The sequence below is a fragment of the Rhincodon typus genome, chromosome 6 (genome assembly GCF_021869965.1).
Source record: "Rhincodon typus isolate 14 chromosome 6, sRhiTyp1.1, whole genome shotgun sequence".
Taxonomy (NCBI): domain Eukaryota; kingdom Metazoa; phylum Chordata; class Chondrichthyes; order Orectolobiformes; family Rhincodontidae; genus Rhincodon; species Rhincodon typus.
Genome location: NC_063337.1, coordinates 90,927,745 through 90,951,316, shown reverse-complemented (window position 1 = coordinate 90,951,316; position 23,572 = coordinate 90,927,745). Strand labels below are relative to the sequence as shown.

The 23,572-nt window shown below is 38.1% G+C and overlaps 1 protein-coding gene across 10 annotated transcripts in view; it reads right to left on the bottom strand.

The window, feature by feature from the left end:
* The window catches only part of mbnl2 (muscleblind-like splicing regulator 2), an 88,270-nt gene that overhangs the window by 11,599 nt on the left and 53,099 nt on the right, over nucleotides 1–23,572 (bottom strand). For 4 of the 10 annotated variants that reach the window (XM_048597702.1, XM_048597700.1, XM_048597701.1 and 1 more), the window contains 3 exons: nucleotides 18,029–18,082; nucleotides 17,209–17,359; nucleotides 13,620–13,658 (listed from right to left, as the gene is read on the bottom strand). In XM_048597702.1, coding sequence (XP_048453659.1) covers nucleotides 13,620–13,658; nucleotides 17,209–17,359; nucleotides 18,029–18,082 — 244 coding nt within the window. Of the gene's footprint in view, nucleotides 1–12,433; nucleotides 12,529–13,619; nucleotides 13,659–17,208; nucleotides 17,360–18,028; nucleotides 18,083–23,572 lie in introns of all 10 variants that reach the window. The other 6 variants (XM_048597704.1, XM_020527386.2, XM_048597706.1 and 3 more) reach the window with 3 other exon arrangements.

Sequence of the window (23,572 nt, the reverse complement as noted above, 5' to 3'; positions counted from 1 at the left end):
GAGAATGATAATTTATACCTTCAAAAGGACATGTAGCAGACAAAATTCAATACAAAGAAATGTGAAATTATTCATTTTGGTAGGAAGAACATGGAGAGACAATACAAAGGGAACAATTCTAAAAAGATGCAGGTGCAGAGGGTTCTGTGCATATGTACACAAGTCATTGTAAGTAGCAGGAAAGGTTGAGGGCATGGTTAATATAGAATAGCCTGGGCAGAAGGTACAAGAGCAAGGAGATTACGTTGAACTTGTAAAAGATATTGGTTTGATCTCAGCTACAGTACTGCATCCAGTTCTGGGTAACATACTTTGGAAAGGGTGTGAAGGAATTGGGAGGACTGCAGAAAAAAACTCAAAAAATGAAATTCCTCATCCCTGAAATGAATAATGAAAATGGCTTAGAGAAGTTTTCCTTGGAGAAAAGAAGGCTGGGAGGAGATTTCATAGCAGTATTCAAAATCATGAGGGATCAGAACAGTAGACAAGGAGCTGCTGTCATAATCATGAAGGAGTGGAGAATGAGGCGGCACAGATTTAAAGTGATTGGTAAATGAAGTAAAAGCAAACTAGGAAACTTTCTCTCGGTAACAAGTAGTTAGGGTCTGGAATATACAGTTGAAAAGCGTTGAGAGGCAGGTTCAACTTTAGCAAACAGGAATTAGGCTTATCTGAAAAGACAGAATGTGCAGGAGAGTGGCACTAAGTGGATTCTTAATGTGGACAGCCAGTGCAAACAAGCAGTTTGATTGTCCATTTCTCCTTCATAGTGTAATGGTTTCTTGAGGAAAAAGTGCACAAAGCACTTCTCCTCTCAGGTTAAATGTTGTCACACAGGATACTAAAGCATTTCAGGGTCTGTTGGTAGTCTATGTGCACTCTGAAATATTGAAGGCTAATTGATGTTGCTACAGTCAGAAGAGTATACCTCAGTATTGTGCTCAGTCTGTTGCCTATTATGAGAAGTATCAATACACAACACTCTTGATATCATACGCTGACTGAACCGTTAAAAATTGTAAAACAAAACAATGTTAGTGCCAATCTCAGTGACTGCTGCTTTCTCACTCAAGGACAAACAGGGCCTGTAACGTGTGCATACTTGGAAGTGGGATCATCCGAAGATATAAAGTGCACAATCAAATAGATAATCATTTATTCAACAACAGAATAGATCAAGTACTGCAAAAATAAACAGGTCCACATGCCCTTTGCATGAATCAGAGGTTTCTTACCCCACGTGGGTTTCAGTTGGGTTCTCTGTGGCTTCTCACACTTGACATTGTATCACTCTATCATGCTGTCTTTGAATGTCTCTCCCTGTCAGTGTTCTGATCCTCATGAGAAGATGGCTTTTGGTCCCACATTTCCCATCTGTCCAGGACATTAACCCTTTATTAGCTCCATTTGTGAAGGACATTGCATGCCACAATGATGCAACATCTCTTTTCCGGGCCATGCTGCAAGACTCTGTTGGAGGGGTCCAGACATCAAAACCTCATCTGGCCTGTTCTGCTGTGGCCCTGGCAGAGCACGAGCAGCATTTTATCTCTATTGTGTCGTTCTGAGGGTTTTATAAAGGTCTCATCAGCCATATTTCGAGGGGCTAGCCCTAGTCTCCTAACAATCGTTCCTGTACGGCCTGAGAACCTTGGAAGGAGGCAGAAACTTGTGAAGTCTCTAATATTTTTATCATGGCAGCTCCCAGGATATCTGACACAGACTTACCCAGTCTGGCAAAGGTCACATATAGTTTGAACTTTGATCGAGTTAAGTCTTTTGTTGTCGATTTCTGCAGGCTGGTGATGATAGGGCACTCTCATAAGAATGGGAGTGCAGTCTACAGCACCCTATACTAAGGACAAGCCAGTGATATTGAAGAATCCCTTTGCCTGAGCTGCCTGACCTTCCTCACCATAGGCTAATGATACAAACAGGTATAATGTGGAGAAGATGGCATTAGTTATATTCTGGATACATTTGTGGATCAAGGATTGGGGAATGATACACAGATCCCCAGTTTCTCTTTTGAATCGAGTGCCAGAATAAATATTCAGGACACTGGGATGAGATGGATACTCAGTCCTTCTGAGCACAAGCCCTGATATTGCAGATGACATTTCAGTGATGATGGCCTGGGATACATTTAATTTGAGGTTGCATTGGGTCTCAGAGTTGTAATAATTGATAGCAAGGCCTGTAAACGTAGGTTGCATCATTCGCCTCACTCTTCGTGAGGGATTTTCTTCTGCTACTTTGTCCTTTGGAGGCTGTGCAGAAACTGCTGAAAGTTGCTACTCTTGCTAACAACATTGAAATTGCTTTCTCCTTCAACTTCACATTTGAAGCAACACTACTCTAGCCATATGATGTCCATGTCAGATGTGTAAGAAGATAATCCATGGAGAGTGTCACAGAGAACACCCCTTCATTAATGGTACTCCTATTCCTCAAATCAAATCCTACTGGTGTCATGTTATACCCTAACATGGTATGCCAAGAAAACTTTGAAAAGAGGTCAATGTCATACCTCGATAAAGAGGTCTGAGGCATGTAGTACACTAACAGGATGAAAAAGGCATCCTTGAACAGAACAAACCATGTCCTTGCATACACAGTGAAGTGTGGAAGCTGCAAAGCATCATCTTCCAGTGTCACCTATAGAATATGTTTCAGAAATGTCATGTCTGGCTGAAATTTACAAGACGACACCGGATTACATTTCTTTCGCTGACATAACAAGGAACCAATTGATGTGAACAATGTAATGGCCATGACTGCTTAAAGTCACAATTTACAATATTCATTCTTGGACAATGAATGACCTGTGAATGCTTGTGTAATACAATTGCCCCCGGCAGGTCTTCAAATTCAAACAATTTTATTCTGCATGTGACCCGCCAACATCCACGAAGAGAAAAACAGCAACTTATTCTGTCCACTCCATGTGGTGGCAACCATTTAATATTATTATTGCTTAATTGACTTTGGATTGAAGATGACAAGATTTCAAGATTTTGCCCTTGGGAGTGACTTACAGGATTTACGCAGGATGCAGCATGAATCCCCACTCCCAACCACCTTCACATTCCCTTTGGTGCTACCATTCCTGTGGCCCAATGACCCCTCACCTCCCTCATTCCATTCCTCCTGTTTACATGACCATTAATGTTCCCAATTTACCCCCACGGCCCTTGGCTTTGTGAATTGCCATGTCTTTGTTGGCCATGCAAAGGCTACAGTAATAGAGACTTGTGAACTCTCTACCCATCCCCTCCAAAAGCTCCCCATCCTCTCTGATGCGCTGAGAGATATAACCCTTCTATATTTTGAATTGTTTCCTTTCTCTGTAATCATTCCTATAGCAGCCCAGTTCCAACAAACCCCGTTCTCAGATTCTCATTTTCTGCAGAACTCCACGGATGTCTCTGTTAAACCCTTTGATCATTAATGCCAAAACTCCCAGGAATAACCATGACCCAGCACATGTAGACTGACTTGCGAGGACAAGTCCAATTGAGGACCCAGTACTGGGAATGATGCCTGCATAGTCCCAGGACTGATTTTCCCACAGTGCCCCAGCTGATGTACCTGTAATCCCTGGAGCACCTGAAAGGTTGAACATGGCCCTAAGCTGGACTGCAAAGATAAAGATTCTAAGCATCTGTAGGACCAAGCCCTTGATTGATTGTGGCTACTCCCGGACTGGTTTCTGATGGGCCCCTTGACTGACTGTGGTAACACCTCATTACTGACCAGTTTCTCCACTTCACAAAAGATGGTCCCCATTAACATTCAGACATAGCTATTTGGTTGAAGCACAAGCAGACTGTATGCCAGCAACTTATGCAGCAAACAGTGTAGGTGTGGCATTGATGTAGTAAGGCACATGCCATTCAGTGACATTCCCACCCCTTCACTGTTAAGCTCTCGAAACCGTGACAAGCTGCTTGGCTCTCCCTGCGCTAAAAACTGATAGAAGCCAAAGGCAAAGCCTGTAAATTAGCATTAAAGAGCATCTGCACTGAAAAACAATAAAACCTCAGGAGACTGGCAGCCTCCAAGTAAGCACAAAGCATTTGAGTGCTAAGTAATGAAGCTAAAAGCAATAAGATGTGCATCACCCTGAGCTCCAAAGTGAAAGGTTGAAGTGATGTGAGATTTGGTCTGACATCAGACCACAAAGTGGTGACGCTGGTGGTTTGCTGATACCAACGTGCGTGGAAAAAGGGCAGCGTTGAAAGGTCTCCATGGAGCATGCAGAGTTGCTGTGATAAAGATTGTGTTGAATGAAGGCCTGGAGAACAAACAGCTGCCACCAAGTAACTGTTCTGACCTGCAAGTTAGGAATGAGCGCCATGTAGGATTTTCAAGGAAGGAGGGGATAATTGGAAGTGGCATGTAAATGAGATGAATTGGGCTAATAATGAGATGCAAATACATGGAAACAAGGTAGTCGCGGTTCAATAGCAAGTTCTCAAATCGGCATTCAAACTTTAAGGGGAAATTGAAAAATATTTCTTGATGTTCAGTTTCCAATATTTTAAATTTTGGCATATTCTTCCAACTTTCTTGCTACTCCCCATATTGGTCAAAGGGGTAGAATACCAAGACGGGGTGGGGGGGTGCCAGAGTTATGGTGACCACGAAACTATTAATGCTGTTTAAATCCCATCTGGTTCACTATTGTCTGTTTGGGAAGCAAATTTGCTATCCTTACCTGATCTGAAATGACTTAGCAAGCCAATCAGTTCAAGGGCAATTATGGATGGGCAAAATATGCTGATCTTCCCAGCAATGTTCATACTCCACGAAAGAATAAATTTAAAAAACACAATCAGAGGTGTGCCATGAGATAGACACCAGTATCACAAAAGGAAAATGAAATTATCACAGCTAGAGTTGGACTAGTATTGAAGATAAATTCAGAAAGAGCAGAAGCATTTTGCACAACAAAGTTAGAGAAAATAGCAGAGATAGATTGAAGCAAAAAATATTATGCCTACCAAAGTTTTAGTCAAGGTTCATTAAGCTGAAAGTAGGGATGGTAGGACTGTTCTTTTCGGACAGAATGGTTTGACTGGGTCTGTATTCACTATAGTTTAAAAGGATGAGAGGGGATCTGACTGAAACGTATAAAATTCTAATGGGGCTGTACGGACTAGAAGCAGGATGCTCTCCTTGGGTGAGGAGTCTAGATCAGTGGACACAGTCTCTGAGACGGAGATGAGGTCAGATTCCTTCACTCAAAGGGTGCTAAAGGGTGGTGAACCTGTGGAATTCTCTGATCAAAGGAGGCTGTGGAGGCCAAATCACTGAAAACATTCAAGAAAGAGATTGATAAAATGTTTAGATTTTAATGGCATTAAAAGGGTAAGGAGACAGAGTGAATATGACAGAAACAGAGAATCAGCAATGATCCCATTGAATAGCAGAGCAGGCTCAAAGGGTCGAATGGCTTATCTGGCTCCTTGTTTCTAACCCAACTTTTTTTTTTAAATGAAAAAATTCTTTCAATTAGAAATTCAATACCTGCAATTCTAGAATAAAATCACTCTAGTATTGCCAATTATTAGGAATTACAGGGGTTCTAATTAATTCCTTTTAATTCCTTAAAGAACGCAATATTTTTCTTGCATTATAATCAATTACATGGGCAAAATAATGTACATTTTCCTATTTTATTACAATGCAAATACTTAAACTCTTCAAATGTAACATATTTGTGTTTTACGAACTGCAAACATTTCTAGAAAAGTATAAACAACAAATTAGCAGGTAAACCGTTGTGGTCAATATGCATGCCAGGCACTTCATAAATATGAAGAACATTGGTATTTTCAGAGTTTACATTTCTCCGGTACTTTGAAAATCACTCCAGTGATATGTAAAACTCTCTTATTCAATAAACATTTTTAAAAAGAACACAAAATGTTAATGCTCATGATCAGATTGTAATTTCATACAGTAGCCTCAGAAAGCTTTAAGCTTATACAGGTAGATATTAGAAGAGATGATTTTGGTACATTGATCACTTCTTGCTAGTTCAACATGACATGCAGCTACACTCATTCTTAACATAATTACAGAATAATACATGAACAAAGCAAGCATAATAGCAGCAGCTGCCACCCAAGTTTAAAAATGAAAGAAAAACACAAATCTAGCCAAATCGCCATAGCATACCTTTCCCATGTTTCAGAAAGCAGCAGTTTAGGCAAGAACAGTGGCCCGAATTGAAGTCACGACAGTTGGGCAAAGCTTCCACTCACTTCAACAAAAGGTAGGGAATTAGCAGGTTGAGCACAAAGTTAGTTGAAAGACATAGCAGAGGGGAAGAGGGTAGGTCAGTATAACAAGCCAACAAGTAGTGCTAGGTTTAGTTCTGTATTGCAATGACAGAAACAGGCAGTCTTAAACACAACACAAAGGAGACCCCTAAAATGCAGATTACGACTTTGCAGTTTTCATCTTAATTCTGTATTAAATTTACATGATTATGATCAGTTGGCTTTGTTATGGTGTCTGAATCACCATTAAATTTCTGGATTTAAGACTGAACATTTACAAATGCAAATTTAAAACATGCGCATCTGTGAAAATGTTCTGCATTAGAAATCCAAACTGACAACTTAGTCAGGAACTTTCTGCAATCCATTGTCAATGGCGTGCATTTGATAAATATGAACACTAATTTCCATGTCTTTTTTAAAATTAACTGTATTAAGTAGTAATCCAAGTGGCACAATGATGGAGGATTGCAGTGGGGCAGGGGTGTGTGGAGGGCAACTATGTATAACAATGCACTTCCAAAAATAATTTTTATACAAAGCTTGACAGAAATCCTGGGCAAATTTAAAATGCTGTTGCCTTAAGTAAATCAATAACAAGACATGCAAACCCTACACAGCTGCAAAAGCAACACAAAGTTTTGACAAAAGCAGTGGAAAATTACGGTCATATTGGCTAAACATTATGGCACTGAGAAGTGTGGAACTGCTGAGCATCTACATGCTTTTGACACACAAGTTACTGAAGCAAATTCTTGAGACATTGGCCAAATTTAAAATTATTTTTGGATAGCTTTCAGCTACTTTAAAAGTTTTAAATTGCATGCATTATTTTGGTTTTCATCCAAGTCATGCACTTGAAAGTTAAAAAATCAGTTCCAGGTAAAATATCCAGTACGACATAAACTTGCAGCTCAGCCTGATAAAGCCAGGATCAAAACAGTCAGAAATATAAAATACCATCTTCATCAGATCTGATATTTACTGTCAGCTGATTTGACAAAATATATATTTTTTTAACCTCCCACCCCCTGCCATTGGCACAAATGTCAATCAAATGTAGTACAATGTTTTTAAGTTATAGGTTGCTTGCTATAGTTGTGGCATGGTGGCTCAGTGGTTAGCACTGCTGTCTCACAGCACCAGGGACCCAGGTTCAGTTCCTTTGAAATATTGCTTTATTTCCATTACTACATGTTAATACAAGAATAAGTTGCGTTATAGCACAGTTTTTAAAATGAAAACAAAATCCAGCAATAACGGATATTATCTTTTGGTAACCAACAAAAAGGAATGCTTTACTAAAGAAAATACAAGTTGGATCTACCCATGTTACAACTGATAAGTATCTGCTTTGCTGTTGTACAAAGTATGTTCTGCTTTCAGATGCAGAAATAAAATTGCACTGCTTTAGTAACATGCATTGAAACTCAGTAAATTCCAAAAATATGACCCATAGCCTATGATAATAAACAATGGTTCACGAGGGACACTGATATAGAAGAAATATTCTAGAGCATTTTGTTGCTCAACAGGATCGATATTGTCTCGTGAATAGATTGCTTACTATGCTCTAAAGATGGAATTGAACTGTTTTCTCCATCCCAGTCAGCGATTCCAAAAATATTATCAGAATGGGATAATGTTAAAAGTAACAAGCATGTTTAACCTTCAGCACTGGCAACATGATATCTGATGATGGCTGTTATGTCACTATTACAGGGCATTTCTGAAAGTATTTGTACAAATTCTTCAATATATTTAATTTTTAAAAATTCCACATTAGAATATTTAGGGAAGAAAGGTTCACCTGGCATAATCCAAATACTTTCACTTAAAGAAGAGAGTTCTATATTAGATGGTCATTCCTCCATATCCGTGAAATTATAAATTGCAAATTCACCCATTCATGTTAAAAAATAAGTTACCAAACATTCAAAATCTATGGGCAAAACTCGCCTATCTACGATCACTTTCACTTATGTGGCAATCTCGCTCTCCAACCCGTCTGGTATACAGCTCTTCCCCTCAATGAACAAGAGCATAGGTGCTCGGGAGGATGAACAGGTTGAGGACATCTGTCAGATGGAGGAGGACGGCAGCACATTGTCGGGGGAGTGTGACTGGGAGGGAGGCACATCTGCATCATCCACCCTCTACCACACCCAATAACAACCCGTGAGCTCCCCAAATAATGCCCGGCCCCGCTACACAGAATTTCTCACCTTTAATCAGTAAGTTACAATGCACCCCAATTATTTTTAGTATTTTATTCTATTAATATTAACTTTTATTTCAGAAGTTTTAGTGTTTATTATTTTAACCAAAAAAAAACCTGGTGTCCAGGAACTTAACCTTATTTTTACAGTAACTTATTAAGCTCCGCACTTGCAAATTCATCATTCATGCAGTTTTCGGGAATGGAACACTTGCGGTTATAGAGGAATGATTGTATTGCAATTTTCAAAATGTATCTAATTTCACAGTAATTTCATAGAAAGATGAATTCTATTAATATTCAATAATGTCATAAAGTTAAGTAATAATACCATCATGTTATCAATTGAGTGTCTGGAAATAAATGTCATCTGTTACACTCAAATGATTTGGACCTGTAAAGCTGAAGCACAATTTCAAAATTTTTGGGGGCGTTGTTACATAGAAAATACACAGCAAGACGTGACAAAATATGACAATATTAAAACATACACGATGTGCATTATTTGACAAATGAATTTCAATCTAGCCAAGTGAGAGATGGTGCATTTTGACAGGAAGAATAAAGAAACCGCAAAGGCTTGGAAAATGAGTATGTAACTGGAGTAGATGAGGAGGGATGTTTTGGGATACATAAATCATTAAATGTAGTGAGACAAGAAGATACAATTAAAGCAAAGCATGGAGGTTCATTTCCAACAGGTAGAATTGAAAAGCAGAGAAATTATGTTGCGTTGTGTACACAATCTGGTCTCCATATTATGAAAAGGATATAGAGCCACTAAAGAAGACACAAAGAAAAAAAATGATTGCAGAATTGACAAGTTATAACCATGAGGAAAGAATTAACAGAATGGTGCTCCTTTCTCTCAAAAAGGGAAAGCTGAAAGAATAGCCTGATCAATATCTATAGGATTATGAAAGATTTGATAGGGTAGGTGTAGAGAAGATATTTCTGTATGGAAAGAGATCAAAATGAGGGGCCATAAAGATAACAGTCACTGGGAAATTCAGGCAAAACCTCTCAACACAGAGTGCAATGAGAATGCAGATACATTACCACACAGAGTACCCGAGGCAAGTAACAGCTTCATTTAAGGGAAATTAGATAAACACAAAAAGCAAAAAGTAATGGTGTATGATACGTCGATACAGCTAGATAAAAGAGGACGGGGGATGCTTGTCTGGAACATAAACTCTGGTGTGGACATTTCAGGCTATTCTGTAAATTCCATGTAATGGTTAGAAACAAAAATGTGTTTCATGACCGTGCATGAGCATAGTCAAATATGATAAAGGATATCTATGTAGGTGCAAACCAGAACAGTCCAAAAGACAAAGCATTACAAAGCCTCACATTTAATCATCAGAGTGGTTTGTTAAGATCATTTTCACTGTAAATCACAATGGGAGAGAAACTAATTGCTATCACTAAAGTGAACCACATTTGAATGAAATGACGTATGGCATCCTCAATCAACTCGAGGCCAAAATCAAGAACTAAGGATAAGTGTGTCAATAATGAAGAATTCCTGCTCGATCTCCAGAGAACACATTAAAGAACAGAGGTTTCAAAAAGTGCAAGTCAGTAGTAGTGCTGGTAAATTAAATTCAAAAGACACATACAATGTTGTTAAGATCTAGTCTCAAAACAACTTGTTAACTCTTCCACTTTCCACATTTTGGATATTAACTTTGCTGTTTTTAATGCTTAATGATAATTTACACTGAACCGAGATTTTTATTAAAAAATCTTTTCTGGCAAAATTCCAAGTGAGAGATTACCACAAGGACAAATCTAAAAATTAGAAATTGGAATGGCAAAGCAGTGGTGAATGGTGCAGGATGTATTGCCTGGGTGACAAAGACAAGTATTTGTTAAGTTCAGAAGGAATCAATACCAGGACCCATACAGTTTGTAGTTACATTAATAGTCCATCCTCACATCTTCAGCTGCCCTCATGCACTCTCTGAACATAAATCGTCCTGAGACCAAGCTCCTGATTCCATTCACATGTTGACCATCCACTTTCCTCATGACTCCCGTTTGGACTGAAAATGTTAATTGTTTTCCTTCCTCATGTACATCCCTCACTTCTCAAACCTCATCACTGCTGTGCTCAAAAATCCCTTTATACTTTTTCAAATGACTGCCACATTGATAACCTCATTTTTACCTTCTCGCCAAAGTTCTAGAATGGTACTGGCCCCTCCCATATCAAGCCCATCTTTACCGGAGCTTTGTGCTTGAAGCCCTCTTATCAGGCTTTTGTCCTTAGCACCAGACTGAAATGGTTCCCAAAGTTACAAATATATGACTGTGCCCAAGAGAAACTATTCCTTCTTGACCCGTCTGCACCTTGGCACGGTTGAGCACAATTTTCTTGCACCATTTCCACAGCATTGGTTAGCTGAGTGGGACTGCACTCTCAGGATTTAATTCTTATCTGTCTAGGCATACTCAGAATTCAATGGCTTCTCCTTCTACTCCTACACTGACTTCTGTATTTTTTTCCTGCACCAATATCTGTGGGTCACCCAGGGATCTAACCTTAGATCTTTGTTTCTCATTTATGTTCTTCGCCACAGCAACAATACCTGAAAAGAAATGTTAATCTCATATATATGCTGACCACAGCCATCTTTACCTAACAATCACCTCTCTTGACCACTCCTGAATTATATAACTGCTTGTCTGACATGATATATACTTGATGAGCAGAAGTTCCTCCAACTAAATACTGAGATAATCTTAATCATTCTTCCTATCACCAACTCGGTTTTCTTGTTACTAAATGTATTGCTTCCCCGGCAACTGCAGGCAGTTTGAAACTGTGGTGTCATATTTGACTGAGATAAGCTCTGGCCCCAAAGCTACATCATCACCAACATTGCATACTCTACTAAAATGACGCTGCCAGGTTCTCCAACCCATCCCAACCCCCCTTTTTTGTTGACTTCTTCATTCATGCTTTTATTGTTTCAAAACTTGACAATAATGCACACCAGGCTGTTTTCCCACATTCTACTCTCTGCAAATAAGCTTCAGAAATAAGATTAATATGGCAATCAAGAAATAGAAAATTTTGGAATAAACTGTGTTGCAGTCACTGGTAGTGAGCCAAAGCTGCCTTCTCTTCATCAGGAGGAAAAGTAGTGACAAGTAGAATTCTTGCTGACTGCTGACAAGATTTCTGCAAATGTCCAGCAGGCTTGGTGACAGCAACCTTCCACCTTCCCCTTGAACAAGGGTCCACACAAAAAAAAATCTGTCTTACAAATCAAACCCAGCCATCAGAGGTATGGACTTGAGGTACAAGTAACTTTGTGACTTATGAACTATCCCGTTCCTTCCACTAAATTACCAATTTCTTGTACTTCTCCACAAGTGTCAAACAAAATAAGGCTTTTTACTCTATATACATCTGTCAATGTAAGACAGTACTGACTCATCATGCCATTTGATTTAATTTCAAATCGTGTGAAGTTACATCAAAAATTAAGAATACGGTATTCAAAAAAAAAAAATCTCTGAACGAGATGGCACGTTCAGATCTAAAGGAACCTACTAAGAAGTATTTTCCAACTTCAATATTCACATCAAAATATTTACTTAATAAATTATGTTTTGCTGCATGGCGCAACATTGCAACATTGTTTTGATGAACAAAAAAATGTGATTAGTACAGCGAGGTTGAAATTAATGAAAAATAATGCAGCACAGAACACACAAAAACATACTGTTGTCTGGGAAAAATGACAACTCTAAACAAGCACCTGCTGCAATTATTCAATTTGGTTTTGCAGCAACTGGATAATTTACAAATTTGGTCAGATTTTAGAACATTGTCTGATGAGTGCTCGTTTAGAGTTGCAAGGTGGGTGGGGGGGAGGGTTTATGAAAGAAAGCTGTAAAAGGAGCAAACCTGATTGGCTGTAGCTGCTGCGGCGAAGGGAACGCTTGTGGCAGGTGTTGTTGCTGCAGAGACAGTGGCGGGCGTAGCACTGTGCATCAAGGGTACTTTCAGGAAAGGAACCATGGAAGCAATGAACAGAAGGGTGCCGCACATGGCAACCATGACATGTGTTGTATTTTTGGGCATGGCAGATATCACATAGCAGAAAGCCATCGTGGAGGGAGGAGGAGGTTACACCAGCAGGTGACATGCAATCATAATGCAAAGCAAGGAAGCATGGGAGAAAATTAAAAAAAAAGAGAAAGGAAAAAGCTTATTACAATCACAATTAAAAAGGACCAATGCCAACATAATCAGGGTTTCCCAGAGAGCACACAATAGGAAGCTGGGTGACATGGGGAAAAGTACTCTTCAACTTTTCTCCCATTTCATGGAATTACTTCAATGTTATGGACTTAAACTTTTTAATAAAAGATAGCTCAAATAAAGTAAATACTGTCCATGTTAGGCTTTTTTTAAAAATGTTGTAATGTAGCAGTAAGAAGTTTTTAAGAATGCACGTTCCTGAACTTCTCTGGGAGACTCCGATATATAATATATTAACACATGATTTTCTAACTTACTTAGAATAGATTCAATGTTATCAACTAAAACCAAGATGCTTAAAGAGATATTTACATATAGAAGGGCATTATTATGGAAAATCAGATTTCACACTAATATTAATGATAGGTTTTCCATTTTCACTACTGCCTCACAGACTATGGTTTATGAATGCAAATTATAAGCATTGTCAGGGCTGTAACAACCTAAAAGTTCTTAGCCAATCTTTGTTCCAAAAGTCAATTGCAACAAAATCAAATCAAAGAAACGCATGATGTGGTTTGATACACCAATTGCTGCTACACAAAATTATAATTTATCTTACCCCAACTCTTAATTGTTCTAACAAAAATGGACAAGATGATTAAAATTTTAGTTCAAAATTGAAGTGAAAAACAGATAAACAAGTTAAATTCTACATTAAAATTAATTTCTTCAAATTCAGGTTAACTGAAGAAATAATCTGAAGATTCAATTCTATATTTTATAGCTTTTCTCCCTTGTGGTAAATCTAAGTGTCTAGGCTGTATTCAAAAAATGCTTATTAAATATGATTACATTCAAGGTATTGAAACAAAAAGATAAAACCTACCAACAGTTGTAGCTGGAGGAGTCATGCAAAACACCGACCCTGCCATCATGCAGTGGAACATTTAGAAAGGTGAATTTGGGGGAGGGAAAAAAAGTATTAAGAACGCATGGTTAGTGTTAGATCATAAAGCTAAGATCTTGAAAACAGATACAAAAAAACCTTCCATGTCAGTTAGTTTTAACACTGCTAGGTTCAGTTCAAATCTCAAAATGTTCCTCATTCCACTTCTACTTCATTAAACTATTAACTTTTAAGAATTTATTTTTATACCAAGTTAAATTTTTTTCTTTTTATAGAATAGAAGTCCTACTGATAATTCAAGGGATACATGAATTCAAATAGTTTTGGAGTGCAGAACAAGTGACAAAACACAATTAATGTACAAGTGAAAGACTCTGAATTTTAATGTCCTTTGAGACAGTAGCAACTAGAATCAAAAACAAGACACTGAAGTTAGGTGGCGATTTAATTCCAAGCACATTAGTCTGAACCATATTCTAAGGATAAAGTAGCAAAACAATCATATTTGTGAAATATTAAAAAATAATAGCAATGGTAATCAGCCTTAGTCCATGAAGTACCATAGGTGTCTCTCCGTGGCAGAGAAAGAAAAGATTGGTTTATACAGCCTGAAAGGCAAACTCCAAAATCAAGAGCAACAAAGCAAGGAGGCAGGCTTCCATGAATTACCAAAGTTGGTAGAAAGACTGTGTGCTGTTGGGAATCGTTCTGCACCACACTCTAGACAGTTAACTGACTGAGTTCACTGACCCAAAAATATTAAAGAGCTTATTTTAAACATTATACAACACTGAATTTTATTAAACGTAGTTACAAAGAACAGATCTGTAAGATACAATCTCATTAAATTTGTTGTAAATATTTACAGAAATAACAAAGATTAATTTTATGCAGTTCAATTATCAAAGGTAACTTAAAATTTTACAGAATTATTTGTTGTACAGATTTTAAAAAACATAAATTCTATACCAAGCATTCACAATTGTGAATGAATCATATTTATTAATTTGCACTGATATTGGCAGTGGAATACTTCCATTTATCTGATTTCATATCAATGAAGTACTGATTGCCATTTAAACACTGTATCAATATTTATGCAAATAGTTAAAGTTTTGACAAGTTTTTTTGAAAGTTTACATCCAATTATTATTTAAATGAGTCAATTACTGCAGATAAAATTCACTTTTTCATTGCAACTGGGTATTCAAAAATTATCATATTAATTTAAATCAGTGGCAGACAATCTCCCAGAATCAATTATTTAGGACAGTCATTACATAGAAAAAGGTAGGTTGATTGGGAACAGTCAGCACGGAAAATGGAAATCACACTTAACTAACTTGCTGGATGTTTTTTTTTAAACCAAGGTAACAGAAAGGGTTGGTGTGGATAATGCTAATGTGGTGTAAATGGACTACCAGAAGGTGTTTGATACCAGTGCCACACAACAGACTTGTGAGTAAACTTATAGCTCATTCAATAAAGGGACGGTAGCAACATGGGTACAAATTGGCAGAATGACAGGAAACAGAGTAATGGTCATTGGATATCTTTCAGTGGAGGAAAGTTTTCAGTGGAATTCGCCAGAGGTCAGTATTAGGAGCTTTGCTTTTCATGATATGTAAAAACATCTAGATTTTGGTATGCAGGGCATGAAAGTTAGTTAATTATATACATAAGTTGGAAGAATTGTAAATGGTAAGAGAACAGTGGGGAACTTCAAAACAATATTAGCAAGTTGGTGGAATGGACAGATAAGTGGAGGATGAAGTTCAATGCAGAGAAGTGTGAGGTGATGCATTTTAGTAGGAAGAGCATGGACAATACATTATACAAGGGGTGCAATTCTAAAGGAGGTGCAGGAACTGGGGGACCTGGGTGTATAGCGCACAGATCACCGAAAGTGGCAGGACAGGAAAGAACAGTTAATGAAGCAAACAGTACCTGGGACTTTATCAAAAGGGACATACAACGTAAGAGAATGTACGTTATACTGAACTTGCATAAAAGACATCTGTCAACTGGAGTATTGCCTACAGTTCTGGTTACCACACTATAGGAAGGACGTGAACATATTGGAAACTATTTCATCTTGTAAAAGGATCAGAACAAGGAGGGTATAGATTTGAAGTGATATGCAAGAGAAGCAAATGAAATGAACGAAAAGGATATTTTCACACTAAGTGGTTCAGGTCTGGAATGCACTGCCTGGAAGAATAGTGGAGGCAGTTTAAACTGAGGCATTGATGAGGACATTAGATGATTTTTCAAGTAGAAATAATGTGCAACTGTATGGAGCAAAGACAGTGGAATGGCATTCAAGTCTGAATGCTCAGTTAGAAAATTGGTGCAGAGTCAATAGGCCAAAAAGCCTCTGCAACACTTCTATGATTCTGTGCATTAAACAATTTTTGTTTGTGCAATCTAAATGTATATTTGACAGATGTTCTTAGGTCCTCCAAAGAAGAACAGCGGTGAGAAAAAATTGGTTCAAACATTATAATAATGCAGAGTACCACTTACTCTATACTGTGGGCTACAATAAAATATTTCGATTTGTCACAACAATTTTGATTTTTCCAATAAGAATTTAATCATAGTTGAATAATTTAGCCGCAGAGATTGATCACATTTAGTGTAATTAGAAATAGGGGAAAGTAGGCACTGGCACAATGGGCTGAATTAATTTTCTGTGTGCAGTGGGATTCTAAAAGGCAATCAGGATGAGAACAGCCAAACATTAATCTGTTTTTCTATTTTTAATGGTCAGCTAAAATGAAATTTGGCTTTAAACAAACAATTACATATTTGTATTAAATAGAGCCTGGACAGATTACAACATTTAATTACTTTAATTGATTGCAGGAGCAATAGTTAGAGAGGTTTACTAGTGGTGGCAACTAGTTACCACCAATGGAAAGCAAACAGTAGCTTAACAGCTGTGCGAAATCAACACTACACAAACAAGTAAACAAGGAAAAACCATAGTTTTAAAGATGTCAAATCATAGTTGATCTAAATATTTACGACTAAGCAGTCCATCAAGTGTTACTTGTCAACATGTTTGTTCTTTTGACTCCAATATAAAGGAATTTTGCATTTACTGCATGCACTCATTTCATTAAAATTATTTGTTTTAAAACAGCATCAGGTAAGGCCATCACCAAAATCTACAAGGTTTTCTAATGAAAAATCCATTGAAGTTGTCCTAAAGGTTGTTTGCATAGAAACAAGCTGCTTCCAGGTCATTTAATATGATTTGAAACATGCAAACAAATAACATAATTTAAACTGGATTCAATGGAAACAAAAGGAGGACAAGTGTTAATAACATACAAAGGTATTTTTGTTTGGGTCTTATCCTTTTAGAATAAATTAAGCATAACATTTTAAAGCCATTCTAAGTGATGTAACATGCAGCTGCAAACACAAGCAAGAAACAAAAATGTAATAAGCAGAAATATATTTTTGAACATTAATTTGTATGGTAATGGCTAGATGATCTTAACCGATCACATCAACAGCACAATCTTATAATACTGTCAGTAAGGGGGAAAGGACGTACCTGTTGGAAAAAATGTTGGCTGCTGCATTTGTGCATTGGCTAGAGCCTGTTGGTAGTGCAAAACACTGGGATTAAAGATTGTGCTGGTGCCATTGCTTTTTTCAAGGGCTGGTCTCTTTGGTAAATGGTGAAGGACACCAGGTGGAAAGGCCTGTGAATGAGGGATTTAGTAAGACAAGTGCGATAAACGGAGAAGACAGCATGAAATTCTTGTCATTCACTGACAGCACTGTATTCATCAAAGTAGCACAAATACACCTTTGTTGAAAGACAGGTTTTCTGTCAAAGGTACAAGCATCATTCATTTCAACCAAAAAATTTAATACTGTGATATTTGACATTACATTACAGGACAAATATTTGCATTATTTTAAAGCCAAAACTTGCCCTTAACCAAAAACAAAAGTATATTTAATGAAAATGCTCTCACTACCTCGGTTCTAAAATGCTGTTAAACAACTTAATTACAGCAGATGATTGGTACCAGATTCACACATTCAAATGCTATCAAAGCGCATCAAACTAATTATATGAATTTAGACTATAACATGTTCACTCAACACTGTATAGTGAAGGCTATCTGCTGTTACACCTGAAATGCAAAAAGCAAAGCTCAGATATTCCAAAACAATAACTTTTACATTTTATAGCATGGCTTTTTAAAAGACCAGTACACTTAGTTAGTATGAACATAATATACTTCCAACAAACATCTAATTAAAAGCATTTCTCAAAATTAAAAATAAAATCTATCAAGTTATCATACTAATTTACTATCACTACAGTGCATGCAAAGCAAGAAGGTGAAAGGTCAAAGTACCAGGTCAAAGGTTGCCTCGAGGGGTCGTTTCACAGATTTGGCAGCCGACTGAGTCTTAAATAGCAGGCAGCGAGCATATGATGGCAATGGACCAATGGGGTTCAAGCGTATTAACATACAGGTAAACAGCAAGCAGAAGTGCATCATGGGAACAGCAGTACATTGCAGGTAGGTGAGGAGGAAAAAAAAACAAAAAAAAACCCTGAATGCAGTATACAACATACATGACAGAGCATGCATAAAATGAGTTGTCAAAAGATTGCAGTTACAAATACTGAATTAGTACTGTACAGCAAATTAAGCATTTACTGTACCTTTGTTAAAAGCATAAAAAAGAGCAAAACATGATTTTTAACTATTACTGATATCAACTTGTGCAAAATGTATGTGCAATTATATAAACTTATAATTAAGTGATTGCATCTTTCACACTTTTATGAAATATGAAATTACACAATGATGGCTAGATTCTGCATTGCTCATTTGTAAAGCAATAAAACATCAAAGTCTACATCCCTCCAAACTAGAAGTAAATCACAGGAGAAATTCTGTTCTTTCACTTCAATCTGACCAGATTCTTAACATTAAGACTGCAATTCACCCTTTTAGGGGCAATTACAGATGGTCATAAATACTGGTTTACCCAGTAACTCCCACATCCTTTGAACAAGCGGATAAAAGAGTGTCCTTAGGAAGCAATGTGATCCCAGTTCATGTGCACTTTGGTAAAACTACGCAAAGAATACAACGGCTTCCCGAGTACAGCGGTGTGTGGACATTGTTGTTGTCATTATTGGATAACAGGAATGACCAAGATTACCAACACGTTGGGAAACTGAAGTCACATGGGCACTGAGTGATCTCATGATGAAATCTGTTATACCAGGACTGGGATCGTAGAATCTGAGTAGGATCGAATGCTAAAGGGTCTGTTGGGCTGATAACAGAGTCTTATAGCTAACCCACTCTGATGATGCTGATGAACGTATTGCCTTCTCACATACCACAGGATCTCTACGCAAAATTATCAAACAAAATGCTAATGCAAGTACACAGTAATTAATAAAAAGCTACATATAATTTGCAAGTAAATTGATAAGTTTCAATTTAAGCCAAAGAATCCATTTACATTTGAATACTAAGGATATTCATTTGAGATTGAAATTAAAAGGTTGTTAGGGCAGGATTGTATTATCTGCAAGTGGCTGCACTAACTTTGTATGGTAGCATTCACTTCCCACACAGATGCTGAGTGAAGAAATATTCTGTCCCTAGCACCTACAAATTTCACTACTGAAGCTCACAAATTGACCTATTTTCACTTTGCCATCAGACAGCATGCTATGCTTCAATCATTGCTTTGAAAAAATGCATTCAAACCACACATTATGTTGTAAGTAAAATGTGACATTAATCAAATTAAAACACGTTAACTGTACTTTTTATTCTGGTACAGTGAAACTGATGGCATTTTAATTGTGCATCTATCCGTTAACAAGGTGGCTGACTCGTGGAAGAGTGGCAGTGAAAAATGTATTACAAGTAAATAGATTTCACATTACCTGGCAAAGCTTGTTTTTTTTTGTGAGGAGAGAATAGCCACCTGGAGAAACTATTTTCTCTCCCCCAGCACTGTATGATTTTACTGCATTAATATCTTGTTATTTTATCCTGTTAAGACATGTTACAACATATCTCTGGGGCAGGTGAGACTTGAACCCAGTCCTTCTGGCCCAGAGGTAGGGACACTACCATTGCACAACAAGACCATTAAATTCTTCTTCCTTTACTCAATTCAAGCTACACAAAAGCTAATAGATAAATAATTTAATATGAAGGTAATCATTGATATCAGACTTGCCAAAATACTAATCATTTAGAAGGTCAATAAAATACCATCTTATGGACACTATATTATGAAGCTGTTTCATAAAGGAAGATTTTCTTCCATATTAACCTCAGCAATTCAATAGAAAAAGCAGAATGAGCACTAGCAAAATAAATTAAGATAAGGCAAAACAAAGCTATGGCTTAATTAACACTGAGCACCTGTTCTAGACAGACAAAGATCCTTACTTTTATTCACATTTTTTCTGTGTAAAGGATACCTTTCTTTTAGAAAAGCGGCACGTACCACAGATATGGAAGATCCCAGGCAGCTGTTTGTGGGAAATCATGACTCACTAACTTGATTGAGATTTTTGACAAGGTGACAAAGAAGATTGATGAAGGCAGAGCAGTAGATGTCGTCTATATGGATTTCAGCAAAGCGCTCGGTTCCACATGGTAGAATGGTTAGTAAGGCGAGATCATGTGATCTGGGGAGCTAGCCAATTGGTACAAAATTGGGTTGACTGTAGGAATCAGAGGGTGGTGGTAAAGGGGTACTTTTCAAACCGAGGCCTGCCACCAGCCGTGGGCCACATGGATCCGTGCTAGGTCCACTGCTTTTCGACATTTATGTGAATGATTTGGATGTGAATATAGGAGGCATGATTAGTAAGTTTGCAGATGACACCAAAATAGGTCATGAAGTCGACAGTGAAGATGATTATCTCAGAGTAAAACAGGACCTTGATGAGATGGGCCAATGAGCGGCAGATGCAGTTTAGCTTAGATAAATGTGAGGTGTTATATTTTGGTATGGCAAACAAGGGCAGGACTCTGGGGAGTGTTGCCGAACAAAAGAACCAGAGATGCAAGTGCATAGTATATTGAATGTGGAGTCGCAGGTGGAAAGGATAGTGAAGGCAGCGTTTGGCCCACTTGCCTTCATTGGTTAAAACATTAAGTATAGGAATTGGGGCGTCATTTTGCGACTGTACAGGACATTGTTGATAACAGTGCGGAGCTGGAGGAACACAGCAGGCCAGGCACCATCAGAGGAGCAGGAAAGTTTCTGAAGAAGGGTCCCAACCCAAAACGTCAACTTTCCTGCTCCTCTGATGCTGCCTGGCCTGCTGTGTTCCTCCAGCTCCACACGGTGTTACCTCTGACTCCAGCATCTGCAGTTCTTACTATCTCCGAGGACATTGATGAGACCACTTTTAGAATACTGCATACAATTCTGGTCACCCTTCTTTAGAAAGGATGTTGTTAAACTTGAGAGGACGCAGAGAAGATTTACAAGGACGTTGCTGGGACTGGAGGTTTTGAGTAATAGAGAGAGGCGAAATAGGCTGGGGCTTTTTCCCGTGGACTGGAGGCTGAGGGATGACTTTATAGAGGTTTATAATATTAGGAGGGGCATGGATAGGGTAAATAGCCATGGTCTTTTTCCTAAGTAGGGGAGTCCAAAACTAGAGGGCATAGGTTTAACATGAACAGAGAAAGATTTAAAAAAAAACCTGAGCGGCAACTTGTTCACACAGAGGGTGGGGGTGTGTATGGAACAAGCTGCCGGGGTGGTGGTGGTGGTGGTGAAGGGTACAATTACATTTAAAAAGCAACTGGATGGATATATGAATAGGAAGGGTTTAGAGGGCTATAATCCAAATGCTGGCAAATGGGACTAGGTCAGATTGGGATGTCTGGTTGACGCAGACAAGTTGGACTAAAGAGTCTGTTTCCGTCTATGTGGCTCTATGACTGTCCTTTTGAAATTCTCATGTAAGACAGGTAAGGTAAGTGTCTCCAAAGAAAGGTTATTATTGCCAAAAGTTTCAAGGTTAGACATGAATTGACCCCAAGAAAGTTAGCTTTAGAATCCATGCATAATAATTTCCCGCTAAAAACAGAAGTTGGCCAATCAGCTTACACATATTCCTTATCGAGAACTACACAGGTAGGTCATTTCAACTGGCTTGAGAATCTAAGTTGCATCAGCTCAGGATAAGACTGTATCACACTTAAGATAAAGAGAAGTTTGTTCACTCAGGAAATTGTGAATCTTTGAAATTCTCTACTTAGAAGAACATGGAATCTTTAAGTGTATGTATTCATGACTGAGAGTGTACATTTTGGACAACAATGAAATCAATCGATGTGAGGAAGGGACAAGAAAAAAAGTTGAGGTAGAAGTTCAGCCTTTCTCCTATTGAATGGTGGAGAAAGCTCCAGGCTTGTTATGGTCTAATCCTGCTCCAATTTTTTTTAAAGCTTGAACATCCCTCAGGCCATTCAATTAGTTCACACTTAAGTTGTACATTGATTATGTTATCCAGGGGAGCATATTCAGTAAAGCTTCGTAATCCCTCTGGACAGCTTTGGGCTAGTCTCCACTTTGGGCATGGATAGGATATCCGAGGGATCTACTCCAGATCTGCAATGAAACACAAAGTGCCTGGCCTCGAACTCGATTTGTCATGCAAACCGGATCCTCAAACAAAGCTGTGACTCATTTCATTCAAGCAACTATTTTAATCGAGGACAATGGAAATGATATTGACTTTCTTGATCTGCAGATGAACTCAAGACACATTGCACAGCTTTCAGCATGAGGCAATCAATCAATCTTTGAACTGCAAGTTTCTTGGCAAAAACAGAAATCTAAAGAGTTGGCACAGACATTATTCTTAGAAAATAAAAGTGCAGGCAGTGGATAACTATGTACCAAGTCAACAAAATTACCTAATCAGGTCAGGGAGTCAGACGTGAAGAGAATAACATAGCACAGGATCAAACCATTTAGCCCAACTGGTCTATTTTCGTGTTAATGTTCCATGTGTCTACTCGCGTCCTAATCCATCTCATCCTGTCAGAATAACCGTCTACTCACTTATCTTATATGTTGATATTGTTTTCCCTTAAACTAAACTATGCTGTTCACTTCAACCATGGCTTGTTGTAATGAGTTCCAAATTCACTTCCTGGGTAAGAACTTTCTCCTAAAATTTCTTAGTAGATTTATTAGTGACTTGTGTTTATTTCCTGCAGTTTTGGAATCTCCTTCCAGCTGAAATAATTTCTCTTGGTCTATCCTAGCAATCCTATTAAGAATTTTACAGATCTCCACCAGGTCACAACAAAATATAAGACACCAAGAGGAATTCAGTTGGGAGCTTCAGTTATCAAAGACATAGGGCTGAGTCAAAGCAAGTGAAAATCCTCATTAAAGCATGGATTTATCAAAACTTTCAGCTTTCAATACTTCTACTTTGGTCCGAAATGTTGAGGCTGTTTACTGGAAGCATACTTGTACTATCAGCAGTCTAGGATTGACAGGCTGAATGGTCAACGCTGTCCCTATGATTGCTGAAAATCAAATGCATTGTTTTGTTGCATCTGTCCTGAGGGCCAACAGGAATTGGACCTGAAACATTCAAAGTCACCGTTCACTGAACATACTTTCGTTAGAACCCTTCCTTAAAGACAAAGTTCCAATAAACCAGGTCAGGAAGAAACACCTGTTCCAGCTGAGAAGTGACAAAGATCAGTGCATGCTTAGAACGAAGCCACACTGTTGGCCGAATGAACTTGCTTACCTGATGGGGAGAAACTGGTGAGATGCATGAACTGATGTGCATGTATGCAGATGTACATATGGCAACCTGAAAACATCAGCTTTCTGTCTGTGGTTAAAGCAAAACATCACACCAATGTACA